This window comes from Colossoma macropomum, unplaced genomic scaffold (genome assembly GCF_904425465.1).
Source record: "Colossoma macropomum unplaced genomic scaffold, Colossoma_macropomum, whole genome shotgun sequence".
Classification (NCBI taxonomy): Eukaryota; Metazoa; Chordata; class Actinopteri; order Characiformes; family Serrasalmidae; genus Colossoma; species Colossoma macropomum.
The window spans coordinates 14,807,034-14,828,172 of record NW_023494808.1 but is presented as its reverse complement, the minus strand read 5'-3'; the positions used below and the strand labels follow the sequence as shown (position 1 = coordinate 14,828,172).

At 38.1% G+C, this 21,139-nt stretch overlaps 1 protein-coding gene across 2 annotated transcripts; it reads left to right on the top strand.

The window, feature by feature from the left end:
* Positions 1-1,581: 1,581 nt before the first annotated feature.
* Positions 1,582-20,629, top strand: rcan1b (regulator of calcineurin 1b). Of its 2 annotated transcripts, none has more exons than XM_036557519.1 (4): positions 1,582-2,125; positions 16,213-16,386; positions 17,820-17,979; positions 19,622-20,629. In XM_036557519.1, exons 1-4 carry the CDS (start codon positions 2,000-2,002, stop codon positions 19,789-19,791), a joined length of 630 nt encoding a protein of 209 aa, XP_036413412.1. In that variant the 5' UTR covers positions 1,582-1,999; the 3' UTR covers positions 19,792-20,629. The 2 variants fall into 2 exon arrangements, with proteins under 2 accessions (XP_036413412.1, XP_036413414.1); XM_036557521.1 differs by lacking the exon at positions 1,582-2,125 and adding an exon at positions 15,686-15,798.
* The last annotated feature ends 510 nt before the right edge of the window (positions 20,630-21,139 follow it).

Genomic DNA, 21,139 nt, shown 5'->3' with positions numbered 1-21,139 from the left:
TTTGGTTGTTGCAGTGCATCAAAAATAAATACCACATGCTCTGAAATATTCTGCATGCATACTGACACTTAAAGGGGATTTCCACTATTTTTTCCAAATTTCTGAAGAGTTCAGTTGTTGAGCTACCAATGTCAGTAAACAAGTAAACAAAGTGATTCAGATTGGTCTGAGAGCATGGTCCTTACCTAATAATACCTAATATTTTTCTTTAGAGTCATGATAGAAACCAGGTGTTACAATGTCTGAAATGCTTATATAACCATTTTATTTACTTTCCAAATCGACCAGCTTTTATGTGTAATTTTGATAATAGTGTGGAGTATTTTGTGACCTGCATGAAGCTTTCTGTCAGGAATGGTTTAAAAAAATACATTTTAGGCCAAAACTGACATAAAACAGTATCTCAGGCATTAGCCAATGTATTTGTAAACATTTCATATAATAACTCTCTCTGAGTTAGCCTTTTCTGACGTCTGATTCACGTCACCACCAATGTGAACAAAGACTCAAAGTTTATCTAGAATGGCGCATTTCACATTAATATTATATACTGTAATATTGTACATTGTAATGCTGTAACTATTTAATTATGCAGAAAAAGAAGGGATATGCTTCATTTGTGTCACAAATCTCAAAAGCACAAGCACAACCATATGGTAGGCCTTTTTGACTTTCCTGTTCAATCTGAGAAGCAAGCCTGAGTTTCAGATTTAGCTACAAGGCAGCAATTCTCGTTTACTTGGTTGGTTGTCCCTGCTGAAAAAGACGCCTGGAACCATTAGAATGTCTACTAATTTCTGTCGGACACCTTTAGGTCCCATTAAGAAATAAAATTAGAGGTGGGCAATATAACAATATTTATCTTTATTGTGATACATTAGGTCACAATACATTTTTCTGAGAGAGTCGTGAATATTGTCAGTACTTAAAGAACACTGACATGTTTCATTACAAATTGAGTATAATTTAGACTGTTTAATTGGATGTACTGCAGTACAGTTTGTAAAACACTGAATAAAAAACATTATTTGTAGGTTTATTATTATTATTAGCATCATCAGCCGTAGTAGCAGTACTAGTAGTAGTATTTTAGTATATATATATATATATATATATATATATATATATATGTGTGTGTGTGTGTGTGTGTGTATTTTGTCTGTTCCAACATATTAAATCTCGGAAAAATGAAGTATTGTGATTCATATTTTGCCATATTGCCCACCTCTACATCAAAGGCATCTGGACACCTATTAAACCCTTTACACTGTGATAACAACCCATCAGGAAAACACATACTGACTAATGGACTCCACCAGGAGCCAACAGAAACTTTCAATGGTTTCTATGATTTTTATTTTTTCCAGCAGAGGTTGCAGTACATTAAAGATTACCGCCAAAAGAGGGCGCCAGACAACCACTTACTGAGCCACCGTCGACTGACAGCCCTGAAATACTCAGGTCATTGTAGTAAACACAACGGTCATTGTAGTAAAACCGACCTCATTCGCACAGTCCGCCCAACACTGGGCCGAATTCTGTCGCGCTGGTCAGTTTGTAGTACTACTCGTCGTCCTTTTTTCATTACATCGAAAAGGTAGACTGACCAACTGACGCGGTCTGACAGTGTTCGTACGTCAGCGGAAACCAGAACGTCATATCAGCTGTTTTCCTTCCAGCGTAGCAGGCGTCATTTCCGGTTTAGAAAAACGATCCAATTGGGCTTTGCTTTTAAAAGTTTGAAAACATTTCACAATTACACGCAAAAAAGGGCAATAATCACAGCAACTGGTCTGCGCTGTTATCTCAGGCTGCATGGGCGTCTTGTAATGTGCATTAGTAAAGCTGATGTCGGACTGCTTTGTTGTCGCACGACAACACCGCGGCTCCACTGCGGCGGAGGGCTGTTAGCGGAGGAGCAGCACGGCATGAGCGCAGCTCTCCGCTCCGTTTGACGCCAGACATCATCACTGCAGCGCCGAGCGTGTCTCCATCTGCCATGCAGGAGCCCGAAAACGGAGAGGGAGAAGGGGCGGCCACAGCCGAGGTGCAGGTGAACGAGCAGCCCAACGCGCTTATCGCATGCAAAGTCCCTGAAGAGGTCTTCAACGCCAGACATTTAAAGGTAAGCCACTGCGGCTCGGTAAACATCAGCTACCCTGATCCGTCTTTAATGTTGAACCCGTGTGACCTGCTGCAGACCGCTTAGTCACCAAAACCTCACAACCCACTAGGCAGTAGCTGTTCTTCTGTGACAGCTTTACAGGTTAACTGTGAAATGAATCATCATCATCTGTTCGTGGACATAGGAAGCAGGTACTGGTCCAAATATGACGCCCATGAGGAGTTAGGGGTGCACGATAATATAATTTCACGATACATGGTCTGCATCACGATATTTAGATACTGAGGTTTGATAGGACAAAAAATGTGAAAATGCTGTCGAATTTGAATATGATTTTGATGTAGTTTTTGTATACTGAGCTGTACTATTTCCAATTAAACAGGCCTAATTATGGTGTCTTCATAATAAATCATGAAGATACTGGTAGCCACCATATATGCTAAGGAAAGCTTATTTGGACATAAAGTGACATACATTGTCACGATAATTATAAATATTGTCACACTGGCCCCACCATTAAGCGGAGTAACAATAATATACCCCACATCGCCTGCAAGAGTCAGCATATTATTGTAACACAAGATGCCTCATATTTTTAACCATTCTGTCTACCATTACAGTGAAGCTGCGGCAGAATGACACAAATTGTTCAATAACAGACCAAATGAATATCAGTTGCAAAATTATCATAATCTCTACCCTTCAGTAATCTTGTTATTTAGGCTCAACTGAGTTTAAGTTTTCATAACAGCCATGACATGCAGTTAATCATCAAATGCAAAAAAGTAAGATTGATCCTCAAGTACATTCAAATGTAAAAAAGAAGCATGCAGGTATTCAAGTAATTGAACTTTAAGACAGGGGATGGTGTGGACGTTTATAAAAGCTTCATTGTGTGGCAAGTCAACATTTGTGGATCTGGAGTGCTTCTGATAATTGTTTGAAACCTCAGCCAGATTCCTACAGTCTTCAGTAATGGAACTTCAGAATAGGGATGTCCAGGCCAATTTTTTTGTCCCCAACGCCAATCTGAGTCATTTTATATCTGTATCAGATACATCTGCCAATACCAAGTAGATAATACAGCTGCACATTGCACTCTTCTAGCATGTTTAAATTAGAGCAAAACAAACCAAACTAAAGCAAAAGTTTGATAGACACACACTGAACAAGCTAGATGATAAAAGTGACCTTATTTTAAAAAAGATGGCAATAAGACACATTCAATCTGATATGTAGTAAATTCATATTTTGTTGCTTTAATTTGTTTATAACAGTAAAAAACATATTTTCTGTACTAGCGAGCCATGGCTCCTCTCACTGAACACAAACTCATTAAGGTTTTGCTCTTGGTAAATGTCCAGCCCCCTAGCTGAAATGGAGATTTTGATTTGTCTTGCAAATGAGTGTGTGTCACGCTAATTATCCAGAGTGTCACACACTAAATATAAATGTTTTTTATTAACTTATGATTAAGTTTGATTGACTCATCATCATCATCATCATCATCTTCATCATCATCAGTTCCTAGCTAGCGTCTGGACAGGGGCGATCTCGTAACCAATACACTGCTGGATACACACAGGATTCTGAACTTGGTTGACAATGTTTCTTCATCTTTTATGATTCATAGCTAATGTTCTTGGTTGATGGAGATAAAGCTGTTGGTTCTTTAGGTCTTCTTTGATTTGCTTGATCCACGTTTTCTTTGGCACAGTGCATTGGATTCTCCATTGAGTTGCTCCAGAGAAGTTGAAGCGGTATATGGTTTATGCCCATTGATTGACTCATCTGAGGATTTTGCTGCCTGTTACTTTAAAATAGTAAATGTATCCCAAGGAACGTATTTCTTCTCAGCTTTGAACAGATAAATAGGATTTGTGCACTAAAATCTGCAGAGAAATGTCTTATTCTTATTCAAATTTGTTCCTATACAGGATGTGTTTACATATTGTCACTTAGAAAATCAACACAAACATATCATTTGATGGGGAGTGTTCAGACCTTTGCATATGACTGTATGTACATGAAAAATATACATACAATAATATTTGCATCAGCCCACAGACTTAAGCTGTGTCAACTGTAAAAAGGTGAACTGAGGCTGCAATTTGTGTGAAGATGGGTGAATCATGCTTATGCTTTAGTGAAAGTGCATGAACTTGATATTGAGGTCACAGGTGTGTAAATAATTATGAAACACATTAGTACATTAGGGCATTAGTGGATTACATTCATTGTCCTGTGTAAATTAATAGCTGACCATAAAATGCTTAAGTCTGGCAGTGTAAAAGATAAAATGTCACTAATAATATATTAATATATATATAAAATATAGTGCACTTGTGTGTTACTGACTGTTGGAATAGACATGTTGCAGTAGGTCAGCTTGTTCTGGAATAGCTTCATTACAACTCAAACCTGAACATACACTTTGTGGTAGCAGATTAGGTTATAAGGTTGCCACCCCGAATGTTTTGTACACCGAGTATAAATTTCTGGCTATTCCATTGGTGCCATGCTTTCTGTTTTGGTAGAAAGGGACGTATAATTATAAGAATTATACATACCAAAGCTCTAGAAATATCCTTGACCTCAATTGCTCTAGTGAACAAAATCCCCTGCTATGCTTTTTCCAGTCACAATGAGGTCAGTGGCCATTCGCTTTGAACCAAGCAAGCTCATATTTGCCCTAGAGGACAGGCTGGTGTGTTTTATAGCTTCTTTTCTCCTTCTTTCCATAGTGTTTATATTAAGAAAGCCGTGGTTTGTTATGCATTGAAATGTGTGTTTCTGTGTTTAATCACTGACTAGGCTTGTGTCTAACTCCACAGCACTGCGTTTTAGTGTTTTTCCTTCTGTAATGTGAATTCGGCTTGCGAACTGCTTGATATGTAGCTGATAAGTTAGACTAAATTTGTAAAAGCAAGAGAAACACTAAACTTCCAGACCAAAGTGTGATGTCTATTGGCTAGGCTGCAGTAGCTCAGGCATTGATCTATCCGCTAGCATTTCCTTTTCAAGATGCACATCATGTTCCTTTCTGAGGTTTGTGGATGAATCCGTCTAGGCAGTCTCAGAAATAGATGGCTTGGGCCTAAAAACATGCTGTAAAAAATCTATTTCAAAGAGAGCAGTTTCATTCTGAATATTGAGTATGATGTAAGCAACACAGCAGCAAAATTAAATTCAGGATTAAAGAGCCAGGCTGAGGCTGTGAGGACCAAGTGATACAACAGTGTAAATGTGGTTACATGCTATTTGTTTAAATCTTAAAGGCCCATTTCAGTCATGCACTTTTAAATACCATTTTAACAAGCTTACATGTAAACTGAGGCAAACCTTCCTGTATCGAAACAGAATGTGTTTCCCAATGCATACAAGAGGAAAGAAGCCATTGTCTATTCTGGATTATGGTGGTGTGATTTACAGATATGCAGCCGCAACTATTCTCAAATCTTTAGACTCTGTATACCACTCTGCTTTATGATTCATTACTGGTGACTCCCACAGTGCCCATTACTATATGCTTGATCAGATGCTCTCTTTGGTTTCCACCAAACAGAGTTTCTGGTACTGTGGTCAAACAACTTGATCTTTGACTCATCTGTCCGTAGAACATTGTGCCAAAGGTCCTAGTCCTTGCCTAGATTTTAGCAAACTTTAGTCCTGATGTTCTTTTTAGATAGCAAAGGCATCATCATGTCGCACCTCCCATGTAGGTCAAATTTGTGCAGTTTTTTTCTAATGATGGATGCCTCCACCTTTACATCAACGGTGGCGAGAGCTACCTGCAGATCCCTTGGGGATTTAAGAGACTTCTTTTAGCTTCTCATGCTCTGCTCTTGGGTTAAATTTGCTGGGGCAGTCTGGCCCGGACAAGTTGGAAGCGGATTTAAATCTTCTCTTCTTGTAGATGATCTTCCAGACATAGGACTGTACAAAAAGAAAAGACAAAAGAAAATTGCATTACTGTTTATTTCAATTATATAAAAGATGACAAAATTATGTTGAATTGACCTTTATTTATCAACACTGTTTAAATGAGGTTTGATATCTCTAGCACCAAATATGTTAAAAAAAAACCTTTCATGGAGTATATTTACTTCTTCAGAAGGCTGCATGTGTGGTTGCCTCCTGTTGAATTAAGTCTCTTTTAATTGTTTGAGGAGAGTATGACAATATTTATTGTTATTGTGATTAATTATGTGACATTGTCACTGTATGCTTTTCTGAGAATATTATAGATAAAGTCAGAATTAAAGAATAATTAAGACTAATTAAATGTTTAATTACAAAGCGATCATAAGAATTTCTGGTGTTGTCTATTGAATAAAATCATAGTTTTTGATAGTGGCACTGCTGGCTTTTTTTATTTAGTTTGTTTTAACTTGTGGTTATGTTGTAATGCCTATTGTGTACCATGAAAACTTATCGAATTGTTGTGAAATTACACCGACTGGCCACTTCATTGAGTACACCTTCATGTTTCTGCGCTCACTGTCCATTTTATCAGCTCCACTTACCATTTAGGTGCACTTTGTAGTTTTACAGTTACAAACTACTTTTGGTATAATGTAGTGGGTAACACCTTTGCCTTTTATGCTATAGACTGGGGTTCAAACCCTGGCCTGGGAAAGCACTCTACACTATACCAGTAAGAGTCCTTGGGCAAGACTCCTAACACTACCTTCGTCTACCTGTGTAAAACGATTGTAGGTTGCGCTGGATAAGAGTGTCAGCCAAATGCCGTAAATGTAAATGCTTTGTCTTGTTCTTCAACTGTCAGGAGTAGGTATTATTTGGGTGGTGGCCCATTCCATAACGCTGTCTTCTGGACAATCAACATGTGCTCTGGACTCAATTCCGTCTCAGTTGCACCTAGAATTATTATCAGTGATTGGGGGAGCCTTACTTAACATCCTAAATTTGTCACTCAGCTTGGGCCCTGTTCCAAAGTTATTCAAGCTTGCTGTAGCTAAACCTCTAAAGAAACCGACTCTTGACCCCTTAAATATTTCCAACTATTATCTGATCTCCAACAGGACCTTTCTGTCCATAAGTTTAGAGAAAATTGTTGTCCAACAGTCTGTTCTTTTCCAAGTAGGAATAGGATGCATGATGTGTTCCAGTCAGGCTTCAGGAAGTATCATAGCACAGAATCAGCACTAGCCAAAGTGTTTAATAATCTGCTGTTGGCTTAAGACTGTGGCTTTGTTCCTGTCCTGGTGCTGTTGGGCCTGAGTGCAGCATTTGACACCATTGAGCATGATATTTTAGTTGATAGGCTTAAAGAATTGGTTGGGTTGGACGAGCAAGTTCTTTCCTGGTTTAGATCATTTCTGACCAATCGTTGCCACTTTGTTAGCGTCAGTAAAGTTTTTAGAGCCTAATAGAGTGCTTTGTGCTGTCTCACAAGGTTCACAAGGTTCTCTATCTACAGCCCCTGGGGCATGAAATCCATGAACATTGAAGAACAGGGTAAAAGGCAATTAAAAGTATGCAAAGAAACAGATGGACTACAGTCTGCAGTTGTAGAACTACAAGGTGCACCTATATAGTAAGTAGAGCTGATAAAATGGACAATGCATTCATACAAGAAGGTGTAGTTAATGAAGTGGCGGGTCATTGTATATTTTTGTCATTTTGCACACCCCTCCAGGTGCTTTCCATATAAATGTTTACCAAACTATTTTTAAGTTCAATATGCTCATCACATCTTTTACCACTGAAAGTAAGGAAAGGTTGTCACTGTAAAGCACCTGGGCTTTGTTAGCTGGTTAGTCATTCCCCATTTAAATCTACTTCCTCTCTGGCATCTCTTAAGGAAATGAAAAGCTTAAAACACTGCATGTATAAACACTTGTCTAGCTCTTGTCATCATTCCTTCATTATGCTACTAAAAAGGCTGGCCCTATCACAGCTGAACTGCTTGACTTGTTACTATCTTAGTTGTTTTTGAAGCACTAAGCATCTTTGTCTTTTTCCACTACACTCTGGAAAAGCATGTCATGCATATCTTTGTATACACAACATTCTTTTGAGTAGTCAAGCATTTGGAACATGATTTTCCACCTCTTCTGCCTGCTCTTAGCATCCTAATAGGACAGCTGGTCAAGAATTGCGTTGCACAGTGGAATAAATACAAAACAGAAGCTTACTATATTAGCTGCATGTGTATAGAGTAGAGAGATGGTTCAGAAAGACAGAGGAAAGTAGCAGTTGCAGATGCAAGTGACAAGATGTAAATGAAAAGAATAGATTTCACTGATTTAGATATGCTTCATGCTTGAACACTTGATAAAATCCAAGATTCTGTTTTCACCTCACATTTAAGATAAAATCTAAATGTTCTCTTTATTACTACTCCTTACTGTAACTTATTAATGATATTAAGCTTTAGGAAATGTATATATCTGAACAACAGTGAAATTTAATGGCTTCTTCATGTCACCTAACTGTCTTTTATAAAAGTTGAACCTGGTCAAAATATAAATGTACTGCAATAATAGTGCTACGTACTGAGTGCTGGTTATTTATTACAGTTCCTGTAACACTACACCTTCGGCTCTGTTTCCAAATGGAAAATATTACTAGCCTTTGTTGTGTCCTGTCTCACAAGTCTAGGTTATGTTTGTCCTTCTGTGTGGAAACTTGATAGGCATCAGCTTTCACTCTCTACATTTTAATCTTAACTCATTTTTAATCTTAATGTGCCATCAGCACTCTCCCACTTGTTCAGTGGGTGGCTGTAGTTTTGTATAGCGGCATTGTGACAGCATTGTGAATTGAATTTAATTGATTTGAACTATAATAGGGATGTCGCTATCAATTACATTTGTAATCTACTGATTACTTTGATGATTAATTAATCAGAATTTTTAAAAAGGACAAACAACAAGAACTGATTCAACTGAAGAATAACAAACCATATGTTTGATTAAAACATTATGTGAAAAAGATAAGGCCTGTGGATTCCCTGCCTTCTTAGTACTGTGCTATATCAGGATGAATATTTGTTTATTAAGTAGTGACAAAAAGCACATGTTTATTCATATAATACTCAGTTGTGTTTTTAACCATCTTGTTCAATAAAATAAATTATCTAAAATGTGGAGTATAAATATCAGGACTTATAAGCTAGTTAGGTTAGATGGAGTTATTATCGGTATCGGTACTCTGTATCAAGGATGAGGTATTGGTATCAGAGGGAAGAAGTGGTATTAGTGCATCTCTAGAAATTGTAGTGTCTTCAGAATCACTCTACAGTTTTGTTTTACCGCTGCTGAACTAGGCCAGTCAATCTAGGCCTATATTTTGAGCTGTAAATATTAAAACATCTCTACAACAATGCTAATTTTTGCTTGTTCTTCTATGAGGTTTCTAATTGTGTTACTGCTGAACTAGCACTTGTGCACATGGACATTTTTGGCTGTTCTCGATTAAATACAGTCATTTAAAGCTTGTAAAAGACATTATTGTATATTTTAGATTGTATGCCGATTTGCAGATTGATTGATTGATTGATTCCTCTATCACTTTCTAATTATATTGGCAATTAATAATCCCCAGAAGGCCTAGAATCTCTAGAAGTGAGGTTACCCACAACATTTTACAATTCAGGCAAAAAAAGTCAAACGTACGTAATAAGGCTTTAAAACTAGGGTTGCATTTAAACACATTATTGGTATTGGCGATGGTGTTACCAATACCTGTGACCAGTACCACAAAGCAATTTCTGATGCATGCATGCATGCCAGTAGTAGGAACTTTAGAACAAGTCAGCAGTGGGAGTTGACAAGTAGCATTTAAAAATGCTAATGGCTATATATGTAATGCCAGTATTTTGTGGCAGGGCAGTAGTTTTGGGTGTTCCTAATTTTTGGGTGTTCCTATTTCACCGATAGCACAAATACACTAGACATACAGCATACAATCAGTGTAAAACACGCTTACCTAAGCGACTTACCTCAACAGTTGAGCCATGCTTCTTTCAGTAATCTCTCATCACCCACTGTGTAGTCACTTACAGTCTGAGATAATGTTTGTCCAGGTTGTTACTGAGGAAGCGAACGTTAGAGAGACATAAGGAAGGAAGTGCCGGTCTCTTGGGGTAATAGTAGCCTTTAATCTTGGTTTAGCCTGTAGCATACCAGCCTGCTCGTCGGGCTTGTGTGTCCACTAGCCCTGCCTGCATCACGCACCAGCAGGGTCTCGCGGTCTTTTGAGAAACGGCTCAGCTGCTACTACTGGCAGTGTGAATGACTGATATTTACTAAACTACAGAGTATTCGCTCTGAGATGTAAGCACAAGTCTACTCAACACACGTGTGAGACAAATGACTCAAGAAATTCGGATGTGAAACAACATTCAGCCTGGTTTTTACCGAGTCAGAGGAGCTGCTGCATGCTTACACATACAGACATCAGGTTTATCCATATATTGTTTGGTTCTGTCTTAAACTATTTTGCATTTACTGTTAAATATGGTTCTTAGTACTAATTATATGATAAACAAAAACAGATTAGTCTTAGGCACCTGGAATGGTTTTCCAGTATCGGTAAGGAATAAGTGGTATTGGTGCAAAATACACACAGGGATCCATTTTGGCCACAGCATTGCTCAATGCAAAACATTGATTAAGAAGGTACTTTCTATCAATTATGTTAGATCTTCAATCAAGTTTAATCGTGTAATAATGGCAGCATAGAACTATCACGCAGACGGAGAAGCTGACCTAATAGAAGTGGGAAACGGTATTTTCTACCAATGCGATCAATTATCTGTGAGCAGAGAACATGTGGAAATTGTTCTACCTGTATGTTGTGTCTGATTGCCTTTTGATTCTGACTGACTCAGCCCCCAAGCATGCATACGGCACCTGTTTGAATGCTGCAGTACTCTCAAGCTCTTTGTTCTTTGTTCTGTATTTGACTTTGATGTTAGGTGAACATATGTGTGAAGTGGGCTTTGTAGTTGGCAGCAGCTGCTCGTCTTACCTCAGTAGATTTGTATGGGTGTTTTGCTTTGAGTTTGCATACTCGAAGGTGCACTTTTCGTTGCACTTTGTATTTTTGAAGAAATGTTCAGAAACGTTCAGCAAAAAAAGAGCATAGGTGCTTATAAGGTGAGGATGATGATATTTAGATAAGTTAACTTACAGAGGTATAGCAATGTGGCAGCATTAAAGTAAAAATGTATTTATCTGAAGTAGTTCCTCAGGTAGAACCAGCTTTACTCTTTAGATCTCCCCATAGGATGACCCTTTTAAGTGCCGGACTAAAAGGGTTATTTACAACTTGCTGTTTCTCTGTTGATGTATTGTGAGAAGAATTAGGACTGTTGTGATTTATCTTCAATAGGGGTGTCTATTTAAACTGATTTTGATATTCAAGTATTAACTGTGGAGAAAATCAGTGGCAATAAAGGAATAGATTTTGGCTGAAATGTTTAAGACCTAGCATTAAAATTAGCTTAACCTATTTAGAGATGAATGCCTCTCTGTCTTCAGTCATGTCCTTAACAATGCTGCCTTAGTAACATGCCCATGTCAAGGCACTTGCATTTCACGGAAGCAAAGTATAACATACTCCCAAATACAAGCAAAACAGTTCAGTTAAATCACAAAATCATGAGTACTCGAGTATCACTTATATTCTTTTGACAGTAAATCCAAAGTCTAAAAAGACTAAACAACACAAACAGAAAGATTTTAAAGTACTTTATAAGGAAAAAGATATACAAGTCTCTTAGCTGGAGGACCTGGAATTATTCCTTATCTCTCTACCAGTTTCTTGGGCGATGATTTTAAACTCCTCGACCAGTGGTGAATATTTTAGAAAATATCCCTGCAATCAGTACAAAATAATACAATACAGTACAAAGCAAAATAAACAAATCAATGTGAAGTTGCAGCTATTATGTGCGTTGTGTGTACTCACACTAGAAATCACATTTAAATTTGCATGGGGCACAAAAAGTGATAATACTCATACAGTGATCTAGAGACGAATGCAGATATTTTTTTTAATATGTCTCCAACAGTGTAAATCTCACATAATTTGTTATGCATTTGGACTTTAATGTCTTGGGTGTTTGTGTTTTCAGTGGCTTAAAATATCCCCAGAGCTTGTCAAAGAGCCAAACACCTTTTGTCCCATATCTGCTACAGTTTGTTTAGCATCCATTTGATGCCTTTGCGACTTTGCATTTTTTCCATCTCCTTATTTTGGTTTCATATTTCCATTTTTCCGTTTCCTCACAGAGGTGAGGGTTTGTTCACAATGGGCTCTTGCTCAGGACACACCAAAGACACAGACTCCTGCTGACACACTGAATTTTAACTGAATGAAATGTGGTTCTGCACTCGCATGCTTAGATACACTTAGATATGTCCATAAGTATCGAGACTCCCCTTCTAATTAGTGAGTTCAGCTTCTATAAGGTGCACGTTTTGCTGACACAGGCATTCAATTGTGCGCGCACACACAGCTTGTATAATCTCTATAGAAAAGCACTGAGAGTAAAACTGGATGTGCTGGAGCAGCTGCAATTAGCCTAATCATGCCCAATGCCAAGTGTCAGCAAGAGGAGTATAAAGCTCCCCAGCATTTGGGCTGCAGGGAAATGGGACTGCGTTTTCTGACGTGATAGAGCATCATCGAATACAAGGTTGTTCAACTCCAGTCCTATCCTATCTATAGATTTCAGTACTGTTAGCATTTTCTGACAGGGTAATTTAGGTCATCAAAATATCCTACCTACAGTTTTATGTGGAGCGCTACCTAAAAATGTGCGGTATGGTAGGAAATTTTGACAAGGTAGCAGACTTCGTCAGAACACCGGTGCCTGGCAGAGTTTGATAATTTATCTACTCAAATACATCTGAGTAAAGTCATCTGTTAATTGTTGTGGGTGTATTTGAGTATGTGAATGATCAGTACCTGATTTGATGTTGATCAGTACCTAACCTTAGCAATGCTCTTGTGGCTGAACGTCATCAAATCCTCACAGCAGTGTTCCAAAATTTCCCCAAAGGGGAAAACCTGCCCATTAATTCCTATTAGACTGTGTCATTAAGACGACCGCATTGCCATGTTGGTAGGCAAGCTGTAACTCTGACCATTACTACAGTTATAACCCTGCAGATAGCTTAAGACCAAACGAAAATGGCAAAATATATCCGAATGACCACAAAAAACATGAAAAGAAGAAGTTTTTTAAAGTGGCTACCAAAACTGCCAAGGTTCTTAAGTAGTAAACTCATAGACACATATAAAGCTGAAATTAGCCAATCGGCAGCTTTTTCATTTGAATTTTCCGTTCCACCTTTAATGTTGCTCCCGTCACACCTGAGGTGCCTTAAATGTAGAACGAATTACGAAAGTTGGCGAATACGACGCCAACATCAGCTTACCTCAGTCAAGGCATTAATTACCGCAATAAATGCATCCTTAATCAACAAATACCTTAAACCTTTGCTTGGAAATGTTTAATGAGCAGCTGACTTGCAGCACAGCAGGTCAGCTGTTGAATGTGTCTCACTGGCTGATCTAATACCGCGTCCTAAACCACACACTTCTGTACTTTACTTACTACAGTAATGAGTGCAGGTAAATGAGTATTGATGCACTGTTTTTACACGCCATTTAGTGTGCTAGTATGCAGGACAGGGCACCACTAATGAGGCGGGAAATCTCAGCAATTTGGATTTCAGCTTTCATTTGTTATCACTACAGCAACAAATCAAATAAAGTCAAGGCTCGCTAAAATAATATATCAATTAATATGCTTTAAAAATGAGATTCAAAACTGTGATCCAAAAAGTGATTGCTACCTCTGCTGGGTGTGTGTGTGTGTGTGTGTGTGTGTGTATGTATGTATGTGTGTGTGTGTGTGTGTGTGTATATATAGAAAGATATGCAGTAATAATGATGTAATGTCTGCTTAATTTCTCCTCTGGACTGGAAAATACAGGGAAATGGCTCTTGGCTTTGTGTTATCCCCATTCATTCTGAACTGGTCATCAGTACTGCCCATTTATTGCAGATGGAAAAAAGAGAAAAATTACACATATTATTCAAATTAGGTTACCCTCCACCCAAAAACAAGTGTGCTGGATGTATTGGCCAATAAGAGTGAGGACGAATGGAAATGTATGTGTAATGGAAGATGGACAGAGAAAGGTTACTAGATTAAAATGACAAAGATGCAAAAGTCTAGATGATATCACAATGGTGTTAACCAATGTGAACAGTTCATAAGAATGAAAAAAGGCTGGCAAAGAAGAGAAAGGTTTCACTGGAAGATTATAGAGCAGCTGCCTGTTGCAGAGTGATGTCATTAATTTCCAGTGGCTCACTGTCTACCACAGTTGAAGTAGTCAGCATCAAGGAAAGAGAGAGAGAAAAGGGGAGCTGAGTTTCCAAAACAAGAGTTCAAAAAAGATTGAAAGATATAGAGCACTGGGACTCCTAACAACCTTGTAAAACGTGGTAGACCACCAAAGCTGTCACCAGCAGCAGATAAAGAGTGTCTTTGAGATATAGGAGTAAGCCAAGCTCCACTCTTGCTTCAGATCAGAAAAAATCCACAAGTGTTTGTCTGTCCATCCACTGTAGGAAGACAACACTAGCTGTTAAGAAGCTTTTACTGAGAAATGGAAACAGACAAAAATAAAGAAAATTTGCAAATCAAACAAAGAAGCTGCTGGTGTTGTGAGAACAATACATTGGCCCCCCTAGAACTTGGACCTTAACATTATTGAGCGTGTTTGGGACTACTTGGATCATAAGAAGCACGTTAAAAAGCAAAAAGGCTAAAGAAAACCAACAGAAGAGACAGAATGGTGAAATTGCAGACAGAAAAATAAAGTGAAACACGTACATGGATTATTTAGTATGTTTCATATCTAGAAGTACTGAGTACAGTTTGAAATAAGTGCAGTATTCCCAAGTAAAAGAATACATTGTAAGTTTAGTCTTTAAAGGAGAGGCATGTGCGGTCACATACAAGTCAAGAACATTCCAAAGTTAAGTTTGCTGATAAACGCATTACCTCCAGCATAATCATTTGTCAAGGCTGTTATGCATTATTCAAATTTCCTAGCCTTTTGAAAATAATCAGGAAATGCACTCAGAAGCCTGTGTTCCAAATGTTGTTACTGTAGCCTCTTTGTGAAGCTGAATCATGGGTATTAGTTGGCTGAAAGAGGGAGGGGAGGAGGGAGGGAGGGGGGCGGTGCTCAACAGTATCAGCTCCATTATAAGCAGAGGCAGACAAACAGACACTACTAAGTCTGTGACCTACTACAGCAGCACATATCCTACAAGAGGCTTCTGTTAGCTGACACGTGGAGTGTGGGAGGCCGTATGGATCTGAATACATACTGAATGTAGAACTGGAGTAAGTCAGCACTAGCCTATGCCTTTATCTTAAAAGAATAAAAAAGGAGAAGGACCAGGCTAAAAGCAAAGGTTCACTACTGGAAATACACCTTCAATTACATTTGTACTGGGAAACCTGCTTGGCTTTGCATTCCCCACCAAAGCAGACCAAATCTGTGTAAAACTGCGTTCCTTCAATCATGCACCTGAAGATAACGAAGTGCAATCGTTTCTGTCTGGTGACTACACTTGTGGACAGTGCTGTGTTCACCCAGCCAGAGACTCAGGTAAGATTATGTATGACAATGAAGGCAAGAAAGGTTTGATATAATATTTTGATGCTTCTGTTTAAGTAGAAAGTGTCGAAGGTGTTTTTCTTTTATGTTATCTTTATGTGATTGTCTCTATGTACATAATTTCTTTTCTAACCTGCATTCTGTGCTGTTTTTGGAGGAAGCCCAAACAGTCTGTCTTATGTCATCATGAACACAATACTTTTTGAATTGACAAAGTAATACAATGGAGAACCTTTTTCACGTTTTCCACGGTTTAATGAATCTTCACATGATGTGAAAGTTGTATACCAATTAAAGGTTTTTCTCTCCAATCGAACTTTCAAGCCACAAACCACTTACGAAAAATAAAATTTCATAGCATTGCAACTGTAACATGCTTATTTTTTGTCTTGTTCTGTTCTTCAGGACCAATTTGAGGCGCTCTTTCGACAATTTGATGCCGGTGCGTCTTTCCAGTTCTTCAAAAGTTTCCGCCGTGTCCGCATCAACTTCACTGATGCACTGGCTGCTGCTGAGGCCAGAGTGAAGCTCCACAAGAGTGATTTTAATGGCAAAGAGATGCGCCTCTATTTTGCCCAGGTAACCATACAATTAAAGGGTTGTAGTCCACAAAGAGAAATGTGGAAAGCTGTTTTTATTTACGTTAAATATTTAGTATACAACTACTCATCATCGACACCACCCTTGTGGTGTCAAATATAAAATATAAAACAAAATAAAAAATATATACAAGCCTTAAAATATTTTTGCTTGTATCAGTGGACATTTCCAGGGCTACAGTTTATCTCTATTATTTCCTTTAAAAAGACGCCCCTCCCAAAAAAAAAAAAATCAAAAAATGTAAAGAAATATTCTTACCTACAGCTAATTATAAGTTCAAAATCCTACCCCTTTTACCCAAAGCAATTGAAAATATACTGCTGTGTTTTGGCTCTTAGGTCCGGTATTTTAGATTGTTTTAAGCTCCAAAAATGACAATCATTAATGCAGAAGTCAGATAGTCCATGGAAAGATACATAAGCAAAAATGAGTGATATTTTCCGCTTTTACTGGAGAGCTTTAAATGATTTATCACTTCTCACTGAGACACTGAAGTGTTACACATAGCAGTGTGAGTCATGAGAGCTTGGCTATAGACAACACAACAGATGACAGAAAAGGAATATTGGCTCGGTGTCCTGTACTCTGCATGGTACAGCTGAATTTAGCTTAAAGGAAACATTCACTGAAAAATCAAAATTACAGTTTTACTGTTACCCCAGATGTAGTCACTTTAAATCTTTATATTTAAAGATTACATTACAACTTCCATCACAAGTTAAGAATATTTTTTTTCTTCTCCTGTAAAGTGACCATTTGGGAGGTTTTGTTCTGAGAGCGACGATATCATACTCTATTATATTAGTCTTATAGTTCCAGTACAAAACTCATAAAACAAACTTTTTCCAAATATGTATTGGCAAGTTAACTACAGTTGGAGTAAAAGCAAAATAGTGCAAATTAGATTTGTTCATGACCATTTTTTTAACTGACATATCCACACTTCGCCCACAAATTAGTTATTTCATTGCTACTGTTGCCACATTGGACAAGTGCTTCAGCCTAATGAGAAATTACTGTTAACATCTCAGTTCTGGTCAAAACGCTTACATTTAGAGTGTGTTACTAGTTTCCAGTTATATTTATTTTGTATTTGTGTTGTTGGGTGTGTTTTTTTTTTTGTTGTGTAATTGAGCTTTAGTTAGCATGGTGTCAGATTCGTTGTTGTCATTTCCAGCCTTTTAAATTCATGAAGCAACTCTAAACAGAGATTTATTTAATTTACATATTATGACAGAGGAATTGTGATCTGCAACTTCTCATTAGGTTGAAAGGGATTTTTGCCAATGTTCTGTAAAGCTTGCCCTCACAACAGGACCTGTGATTTCTTGGCAGAATATGTATAGGTAATTTTATCTTTTCTTATCTTTCCCTCTCCTATCACTCTCCACCCGCTTTCTTTCTCTTGTCAGTCTGTGCATATAGGCAGTCCCCGACTAGAGCCCCCAAAGCCAGAGAAGCAGTTCCTCATCTCTCCACCTGCCTCACCTCCAGTGGGCTGGGAGCAATCTCAGGATGCTACACCTGTCATTAACTATGACCTGCTCTGCGCTGTCTCCAAACTCGGCCCAGGTACAACATATAGTACTATTATTGATATGGGGATAATCCAGAGGTTTCACCAATTATGAGGCTAGATTTGTTTTTAGATATCAGAATTGCTTGCTTAAGTGGTTTTATAGAGTTTGAAATTCTGATGATTTATTTTGACAGGGTTAGGGTTAGTAATTGTTTTACAACACTTCATGAGTTTTACAAAAAAAAAAAATGCATATGCCATGTGTTATTTAATTTCATTGTTATTTGCATAGCACATTTAACAACAGACACTGCAGACAAGCAGCTTCACAAAAATCCAGTTTCAGACCTCTAATAAGCAATGACCCCTACTCACTGTAATTTCAGTCCATGGCTGTTGTTATGCACAATTCGTCAGCCGCCTTCTACTTCCTGCGTCATTGGTCAGTTTTTGACAACAGGACTGATTGTGACCAGATATCATTGTGTAGCTTGACTGTTCTCAATAGAACACTGACATGCCCATAGCAGTGTCTTGCTGGCATAGTGTCCACCACCCAGCCAAGAGCATCTCTGTGGTCAGAAACTGACTCTTGAAAGGCTAGAGGATGGCAAAACAAAAACTGTGACTGGACAAAGATGAACTATAGTCTAATTGTACTCCTCTAAGGTAAATACTTCTAATAACGTTGCCAGTGAATGAAACTTTTCATTTAGCAACTTCTTTACTGCTTATTTCTGTATCATTTAAGTTGCTATTGATGAATCCAAACCCTGGAGACTCGATCTGTTGTCTGGACAAGTGAAGTTTATTCGTTGCGCGCGCAGGTTCCAGACTCCCAGCCAGCCTGTAAGACACTGGGCTGATGCAGTTTTATAGTTGGACTGATGCCAAGATTAGACCCAGTTTATACAGGACAAGTAACAGGTTTGACAAACATGACCATATAAGGAGAAACACAAAATAGGCAGCCTAAAATACAACTTCAGCACATTCACACACACTACAGAACGTATAACACAGCACATTTCACAATAAATTCCTTCACTATTCACATTAATCCTGTTCATCAGTGCCGTTTGCCCACGCAAGCAAAAAAGCAAAGTTCAGATAGGCAAGGTTAGCTTGCATATAGGACATATCTACTAGGCCTGGTCAATATCCAGAAATAAAGTGCACAAAATTTTGTAGTTAAAAAATTACATCACGCCATATAAGCTTCTCCAGGATATTCCACTTTTGGTTCCATAAAAGATTCCACTGTTGAAATGGCTGAAATTGCTAAAATTAAATTGCTGTCAGATGTGTTCTTTAATAGCACACCAACTTAAGTCCATGGTCTTTTTTGGAAGGAGGGCTTGTGTAAAATAAAGTGGTTTTAAAATAAATGATAAAATTGGTGGTATGAAAATAAAGAAGGCAGGTATCAAATCAAAATTTCAAAAATGTATTTTATAGCATCACACTATATTTTGTTACTATAATATTTAAAATAATTAATTTTAGTAGGAAGTGAGGATTTAATAAGTTTAACATAAATATGTGTTTGTTCTCTCATTGGGTGAATGGGTGGGGTTTAAGTGATTTTCTCGCAGGCCAAATCAAGCATCCTCACAGGTCGATTTTGGCTTGCGGGACACAATTTGGGCAGCCTTGCTTGAAGTTCTGTACCTAAGCTTATGAACTCCTTTTCAGGTGAGCAGTACGAGTTGCACACTGGAACCACCACCACTCCCAGTGTGATAGTCCATGTGTGTGAGGATGATAGTTCGGGCGGTGAGGAAGAAACAGAGGGAGGGAAGCGTGCCCGACCCAAAATCATCCAGACCCGGCGCCCAGATTATGCCCCCTCTGTCAAGCAGTGAATGAGGAAGTCTGTGACATTTCATCTAGTTGACTGTCCTGGCAAGCACCAGGAGATACAGTCATGCAGTTTGTCCTCCCTACTGCCAGGGGGCAAGTGTCTGATAGGGAGTTTTACCCATCTTCATCATCTCATATGGGTTTGAATTCATACTGGTTAATGACAATGGAACCAGAGGTTTAGAGGTCTGACTGTTTTTATTTCATTTAACAAATGTTTCTTGGGTGTACCTAAACTGAGAAAGTGACATTTGGGTGTGCTAGCCTGTTTTTATTTCTTTTCCACTTGAATTGAAAAAAAGAAGTTTTTGTCTAGCACAGAAAACGTGCTCTTGTCTGGATGTTGACTGTACACTGTCAGGGGCCACTGATGTAGGCCTGCTAATTGTCATTATCTGTATAGCCTGTTGTCTCTGTCTATGTTGACTCTTGTCTTTGCAAAATTGTTGTTATTGTTACTGAAATTTCCACAATCTCCTCTGAATATTATGCACTTTAAGAATAGAGCCTTATAATGTGGTACACCTAACATTATTAAGTATTTGTCGCAGAGTATTGGCTATGTTATCTGCATTGCTCTGTTGTGCTTTACTGTCTGTAGAGGTTACATTTGTCATCACCAATGTCAGAGGATAAAGAAAATTTTACAATGGATCCTGTGATTTTCAGCAAAATTAGCATACTGTATATACAGTATTTGTTGTATTTGAATGTAGCCCATATTTGTTGAATACACTTTAGGATTTATCTTGAATGAAGTAATCTCATTCTTAGGCTGCAAGAATATGAGCTAGAGGGAACATTAGCCTACTGTTAATAAAACAGTACTGACCAAACTGATGCCAGCCAAGGACTTATTTTTCAGAATCATCTTGCTTTATTGCTTGCTAATTGTTTATGCTAGTAACCAGGCAGGCTAAGTGAAGATGGAGTTGCCTATATTATATGTGTTGTCAATCATGAGATTCCAGTGGAACAGATGGAGATCTTTTCATTTCACTTGCTTGCCACCGAAACTGGTGCCTCTGCTCCATGTATAATCAAACTAATGTATTATACATATTATTATATATCCAACTCTGAAGCAAATATACCCTTAGAAGTATAGAGCTCACTGCTTTCAAGGAAACCTGTTTTGTAAGTTGTTAGCCTCATGTTGGTTGCATGTAGTCCATAATATCATACCTGTGGCCTAGTCACTACTGCAGTCATACTCAATATTTAATAATGAACTTTGATATGAACATACATTAGTTATTTTTCCCCAGACTACAACTATATCGGATTATTACGTATGGCCTTTTTCGCACTGCACCTAAGCCATAATATACACGGAGTTGTTAGTTTATT

Excerpts from the sequence above, each read along its gene's own strand:
- rcan1b (XM_036557519.1), top strand. The coding sequence starts at position 2,000 with ATGCAGGAGCCCGAAAACGGAGAGGGAGAAGGGGCGGCCACAGCCGAG. Across the intron at positions 2,126-16,212 it reads TCAACGCCAGACATTTAAAG|GACCAATTTGAGGCGCTCTT; the intron begins GTAAGCCACTGC and ends TCTGTTCTTCAG. Across the intron at positions 17,980-19,621 it reads TGTCTCCAAACTCGGCCCAG|GTGAGCAGTACGAGTTGCAC; the intron begins GTACAACATATA and ends ACTCCTTTTCAG.